This window comes from Sinocyclocheilus anshuiensis, unplaced genomic scaffold, assembly GCF_001515605.1.
Source record: "Sinocyclocheilus anshuiensis isolate Anshui unplaced genomic scaffold, SAMN03320099.WGS_v1.1 scaffold930, whole genome shotgun sequence".
NCBI lineage: Eukaryota > Metazoa > Chordata > Actinopteri > Cypriniformes > Cyprinidae > Sinocyclocheilus > Sinocyclocheilus anshuiensis.
In genome coordinates, this window is record NW_015539900.1 from 596,911 (window position 1) to 604,074 (window position 7,164).

General features: G+C 39.4%; 1 protein-coding gene across 1 annotated transcript; it reads right to left on the bottom strand.

Annotated features, from left to right (window-relative positions):
• Positions 1–2,506: 2,506 nt before the first annotated feature.
• On the bottom strand, positions 2,507–6,755 carry LOC107686079 (tiggy-winkle hedgehog protein). The gene is made up of 3 exons (XM_016482915.1): positions 6,300–6,755; positions 4,376–4,637; positions 2,507–3,619 (listed from the first exon to the last, which is right to left on the bottom strand). Exons 1-3 carry the CDS (start codon positions 6,606–6,608, stop codon positions 2,940–2,942), a joined length of 1,251 nt encoding a protein of 416 aa, XP_016338401.1. The 5' UTR covers positions 6,609–6,755; the 3' UTR covers positions 2,507–2,939.
• Between the last annotated feature and the right edge of the window lie 409 nt (positions 6,756–7,164).

A 7,164-nucleotide genomic window follows, 5' to 3' on the forward strand; every position in this document is an offset into this window, starting at 1 on the left:
TATATTAATATATATATATTAAATTTTTGTTTGAAATGTTAAATTAAAGTTGAAATTTAAGCAGGCTGTTATTAGGCTGTTAATATTTAGTTTGGATTTTTAATAGTCGTGTTTCATGAGCTTTGTGTTTTAACTTAAAATCATATAATTTTTCTTTATTGATTGTGCTTTGAAAAAGCTGTGAATTCTTGTTCAATCCCAATTCTTAAGTAATTTAAGAATGTGCAATTTTTAAACACTGATGGAGATGTTGATTTAGCTTCCCCAAAAAAGAAGAAAAAACCTTCCATCTCGAATCACACAGACCACTGAAAAGAATATGTGGTTCACTGCTTCTTAGATACAACAAGACCGCCTCGCCTATTGTGCTTGGTCTTTTGCTTGCAACAGACGTTTCATTCTGAAATATTTTCCAAGACGCTAACGTCTTGTGTTAGGGAATGTCAACATTTGCAGAGAGTGGCCCTGCTCTAATCTGGCAGACTGTGGGATAGAGAGAGGATTAGGGGCTAGTTTGTTTTCCTGGTCCCCTGGAATGTTCCTTTAGCAGTGCTTTTGTACCTGGGCCGGGCCCAAGGTCATCCCTCTGTCTCCACACAGCTCCTTTTGTGTCTTCCAGCAAGTCTCAACCACACAGAGTCAACACCGCTCCCTCCTCAAAAGCAGAATGTGAGTGGAATTTCAATCCTTGTCGCAACACTCTCTAAATGTTACTTACTTTTCTCATTAAGCAATTTGAGTCCCCCTCCCCACCACCGCCAATGTTGTGTTTGAGTAAAATGTAGAGGGAAAAAGATCAGCATACCAGTGTATCTCCCGGCTTGTCTGCATCATTCATCACAGGTTTTGTGCCTGGTGTCTGATTGATGTCTGATGGATTAACTGACTCAGGTGGGCAGTGTTATTGAGCTAGTCACTGCTTGAACTTGTGCCAAAGTTGAGCTTCATTGCTTTCAATTATCTTAGAGCTTTACGTGAATGGGCCTTTCTACATCTCTACATAAGCTCTTGTAGAATGAGTTGAATGGCCTTTCCATCGTCTCCATTCCCATCTACATCATGCCTCACGTGTTATCAGTACTTCACCAATACTTGCAGTTTAAAACTCTGGTGTTTCTTTCTTCACTAAGACCTTTTTGTGTCTATTTTTGTGTCTGTTCAGGTCTTTCAGGAATACATTTTGCTCATGTCTACCGGGAGACTACAAAATTATTGATTTTTATATTCGGTGCTCCCCTAACATATGTTAGGCCAACTGCCACGGGAATGCACTAACAATCATGTCAAAGGTTACATAGGAAATAAAATTAATTAACTTTAATATACTTGCGCAGGGTTCCGTCTTTGTTTTAGCTAATGATCTGCTATTTGAAAAGCAAGCTGCTTTTTATATAGTGATTAAGTCAATGTAAATATCTAAGGTAACTATATGATACTTCATGTTGACAGGATGTTGGATTAAAAAAAAAAAACATTTAAAATACCAAGCATTTTAAACCTAAGGATAACCTTTCTCTGTTTCTATGGGATTTTAGGGGGAAAAATCATATAATAAGGAATTATAAGGAAACCTGGATCACAGTGTGACAGAGCCGTAAAAAGCCAGTAGATGTCGCACGACATCAGCTGTGTGAGATACTCTTGCTGCATAAGCATAATAGACACATTAAAAGCATCATAGTATCATCAAGCATCAAGGCATTTTGTTGTGATGTGTACCATAAAGTATTGGTTATCAGAACGGGAACACAAACACGTTGAAATTGGTGATCAGTGTTTTTACTTTATGAATAGACATTTAATAATAAGTTTTGTCTAAAGTCGAAAATTGAGACAGCTTATTCAAAAAATTTCAAGGATCGAGGCCAAATGTTCATGCTAACAAATAGACTATGTCTCAGTTTTGAAGTGCATAGCATTTATGGACTTGTAGTATTCAATTATATATTTTGTTATCTAGTTCTTTGCTATTTCTAATCCAAGTTCTGAATTGGGTTTTCTATTTCTTAAAACTTTTTAAAATACTTTTAGCTCCTTTTACGCGAGAGGAATTGATGGAGAGCTTGGGGGAGGGTCTTAAAAAATGTTTTTTTTTTTTTTTGTAAGCAGCGTATACAAGCGATTCTGTAAAGTTAGATTAGCCTATCAGTTAGTCCAAGTGAAAGAAGTAAAATGTTTTTTTTTTTTTTTTTTAAGCAGCGTATACAAGCGATTCTGTAAAGTTAGATTAGCCTATCAGTTAGTCCAAGTGAAAGAAGTAGACCGCAGCGAACAAAGGTCGCGTAGAATCCGCTACTTTACCACTTTCAAAATTATAGGCTGCGTATTCCACGTGAATAACAAAATGTTTCCTTTAAATTTCCTTTAAGGTCATCGAATAATTTGCACAATGCGTACCATGAATTTATTTTGAGTAGCCTACTTTTGTCAAGAAATGTACATTTAAACAAAAAGTGTTAGTGTAGTAAATACACAAACGTTGAAACAGTGGTCAAAACAATGACACTTGACATGCTCGACATAATGACATGAACAGTGCGTTGATACATCGCAACTGTTTAAATAAATTTAACTTTGCACTATTTCAAATAACGAAATATGATTCTGGAAATAGTTTTAGATCCGTCAAAAATCTAATATACAAATCTGTGTATAAAAATATAATTTTTGAGCGCCATCCTATGCTTATCCAATAAAATAGATCAGTCGGGTTGCACACTGTATACAGCCCTGTAAATTCATTGCTTTCTCTTATTTCGTATAATCTCACAAAAATGCGGAAAAACGGTCACATCATGCTTAAATCGGTGTGTAGTACGTTTCCAGAGACAGATGATCCAATACAAATAAATTATTCATGAACACTTTAAGGCTTTTCTTACAGAAAATAAAGATACGTTTGAGTCTGGTGCCCACATAGTGATACTATAGCTGCAGTCTCAATTTAAGTGTGAAATCCCGAGTGGATGGAAAGAGTCTCTGTCCAGCAGCCAAGAGCCGATGTGAAACAGCAAATCTGAGTACCAGTGGATACCGTCCTCCTGATAAGTGACGTTTGAATCACGAGCCGGGAAAAGCCACGTCATCAGCTCGTGACTTAACCTGGCCGGTGCAAAAGCCCAGTGCGCCCATTTGTGGCTCTCAATAACCGCGTAACACGAAGCCAGCACCCGATCCACTATTATGGTTCCGTGAGCGGTGACTGGCGCGTAAGAGCCCTCGTGCTCTTCAGAGTAAATCCTCTTCACTGTAACGCTCTTGAGGCTCTTGCCTGTTCCTTCCGACACTAAAACCGTATCTCCAGGCTTCATGTTGCTGGCAAATGTTGCTGTTGTCCCAGAACTAGCTGAGGCGTTTCCAACGAAGACGAGGTGCGCGGCTGTGAGCGTGAGCTTTGTAAAAGGCTCAGACGTCTCGATGACGATGAATTGCCTTCTCGTTGTCGGATCGTGGTCCATGAACATAATGAAGTCGCTTAATAAGACATGTCCCTCCTCGTCGGCAGCTAAAACCCGGTCGCCCACTTTAAGATCTTTGATGTGTTTCCTCCCCCCGTCTGCGAGCGTCACCGTACCAGATCCAGGAAAGCATCCCCCTGATTTAGCAGCGACTGAATTTTCTGAGATAGAAGCAAAGATAGACAACTTAGGCGGATATTTATAAAGCACTCCGCAAAATCGATGCATTGACACAGGTTTTGACATGATGGTGCTGACATGGAAATGATCCAAACTCGTGCAGAGACTAAAGAAGCAAAGGTTGAAACGCTTGTCTGGCCATTCTGGCTCCTGAATTAACACAAACTGATCAGACATTGTCATTTAAATTGAGCCTACAGACTTTGCTTCTCCCTGATCCCTTTAGTTTTGTATAACTGTTTGCACAGGTGCAGAGATACCTACCCTGCCAATTGGACTTTTATTAGATTTCAATTAGATTTCAGTTACTAATTCAGCTGATTTTGGTTCATTTTTTTAGTTTGTTAACAATAGTTGTTTTCCGTTTCCATATCCACAAATTATTCCCTTGATAGCATATACTGTAAAAAATGAAAATATGCACGAGGCACCATTTGGAGTCTTGCCATAATAACTCTATAGAGACTGTCAAAACAAAAGGTTTTGAGGCACCTGAAATATTAATTTTCTTGATGTGTGAGGTGACAAAGGGTGCCAAGAGGTTCTCCAATTTGGCAATTTGAAAACCATCAGTAGGCCAGTCTTTTCACAATGTACCCTATTTGTTGATTTTTGGATATGTTTTTCAGAGAATAGGCCAACACATTAACACATACATAGAAACAAATATCTAAACTATGCATCGCATAAGCTGTATGGTGAATGCATATTAGTTATAGTGATGGCATTGCGCTCACCTGCTTTGACAGAGCAGTGTATATGGGCTTTGGATTCGTAATAGACCCAGTCGAATCCTGCCTCCACTGCAAGTCTAGATAGCATCCCATACTTGCTTTTATCCCTGTCTGAGGTAGTTATGTCCACCGCCCGTCCCTCGTAGTGCAAAGATTCTTCGAAATGGTGACCATCCTCATCCCAGCCTTCAGTGACGCGCAGTTTCACACCTGGCCACTGGTTCATGACGGATATCGCCAACGAATTTAACTTGTCCTTACACCGCTGGATGAGTGAAAGAGACAGGTTGTCAGTATTTACAACACAGACCTTCCTTTTAAAGTGTGGAAGATTTACTGAATGTTCAAATATGCTTTTAAAAAAAGCATGCGCAAAAGGTCTATCGCTCCTTCTCTCCAAGTAATTTCTGCAACAAAAGTTGGAGTATCTGCATTCATATCAGCAAACGACTGTTAAAGTGACGTTTATATTGTTTCTGTGTTTTTTTTCACATTTACTTGCATAATTCTGAATGTAGCCCTGAATTGTCATCATAGATGTCATAATTTTAGAAACATTGATCCTTAACGCAGTACGGAGTTATTCATATACATCACTAAGCACATTGTCGGTCTGAGTTTGTGCGTAAAAAGAGGTGTGCGCTGGGGAAATCGTTTGTTGCCATAGGTCAAGAGCGCAGACTCCAGACCAACCGATCGATAACCGAGAGGAGTAAATAGAGCTGAAAATTGAAGTTCTTTCTCTCAGCCTGTGCGGGAGCAATCAATTTTACAGAGACGTTGCCACCAATGAATCGCCTAACTGCTGACGTTGCTTTAATTAAATGTCAGTATCTTCTATGGCACTGTGAACATGTGCTATTATTTTACTGTACAAGGGCAAGTTGCTTAATTTGTTCCTGGACATTGTCAGGGAAACGTGCACTGTAATTTGGCTTCAAATATTTCTCTTAAAGCATTGTCATCAGAGAAAGCAGTCGAGCAGCTGATTGGAATAAGCGCGCTCACCACGGGGGCCGGTAATATCCAGTAGGCTACTAGACGCGCAAAATCAGTGGCAAAGATCACTTGTGACCCACATTTTCCATTAAGTACACAATAAAAGCAGGTCATGAGATCTATTCATATAAAGAATCGCAGATGTGATCTTGAGGAAACGCATTAATTGATAGGGCGCACCAGAAAAAAAAAAATATATATTACGCAATGCTTACGATGTGTTGGAGGCGGGGTGTTTCGTGTATTTAATTATGTTATTAACTGTCAAGGGTCTGTTTGGAGAAAAGAAAAAACTTATGCTCAGCACATGCTTTCAACCACTAGCACTAAATTATCCAACGGTGCCAATTTTGCACTAATGGCAAAGCAATAAAATCCGAATGAGCGCTGAATGGTCATTTTGATTTAAATTAAACGGAATATTATGAATACTGAACAGTCAAACTACCAAAAATATAGCTCACACGTTCCATGTAAAGTCTGTGAAGTATGCAAATGTTCATATTAAGAATATCACTATAGCTCAGCTGTTTGATACAATTTGTTTAGGCTATACATGCACTGCAGTGCCGGACTTCCAACAGTTATAGTTTTAGTTTTACCGCGCGCTGTCAGTGTCTCCAAAGTACCTGGAAACCTGTTTAAATGTCCCGTCACAAGTTTTTACAGCCCAATGCAATATGAGAGTTTATTGGAGTTACATCAATACATTTATTTTCTAGTTATTAAAAAAATGTTCTGTTCTGTCCCGTTAAAGAACACAAAAACCAATACACTGATCTAAATTACCAATAATGCAACATCACAATTTTTTTTTTATTAATCTCCCCAAAATCATAGGAAACTCAAAAACCTTTTACAACAAACATGGGCATCCATTATTTAAAAGAGTGTAAGTCTGGGCAATTACGCACGCATGGTTCCATACCTTGGTCATCAGTCTGTCAGCGTTTGTGTTTTCCTCGTCTTTAAATATGATATCGGGATTATAATTCGGAATCAGCTCTTTAAATCTCTCTGAATTCCTTGTGATTTTGCCTTCGTATTTGCCGCTGGCCCCGAGCGTTTTCTCGGCAACGTTGGGAATGAATTGCTTGTAAGCCAAAGGGGTTAATTTCTTTGGATGTCTTCGTTTTCCATAACCTCTACCAGGACCACAGGCTAATCCACAAGGCGTCAGAAGCAGGCTGATAAAACACAGAAAAGCAATTTGCTTCAGATGCAGCCTTACGTCCATGACGTTAAATGATCTCCTCGGAAATTTAAAGTTTAGTCTCTCACAGGGTCTTCTCGCGCGTACCGGATGGATGCTGCCCAACGACCACTACCGAAGCAGGTGCAATAACGACCGCTCTCGATAGCCTCTGACTGAGCACATTGGAGGCTGGCTGTCACAGCTAAGTGGGAGACGAAAGAGCGACTTAGTTTGACGGGAGGTAGGGTCAGACGCTTATGAGTAGAGGCAGTCTACCCATATGAATTACAGAGCAAATCTATGCCAGGGGGAGGGAGTCTATTGACTCGACGGAGTGCCGTCCAACTATGATGCCATCCAAGCAAAGACGGTCTCCATACCTCCTTCATTTCTGCAGAAATGACAAAAGCGTATTCTCACGTTGCCATGGTCAACTCGAGTTTACAGGGTTTCATGTGACTGAAAATATCGGTTTCAAATAAGCAGAGTGGTTATGAAAATTATATTTTAGAATACGTGGTATATCAGAATTGCATTATTTCAAATCAGCCCTTTTGTTGGTTTTAGTGCACCCTTTTTTAACAGATTATATATTTAT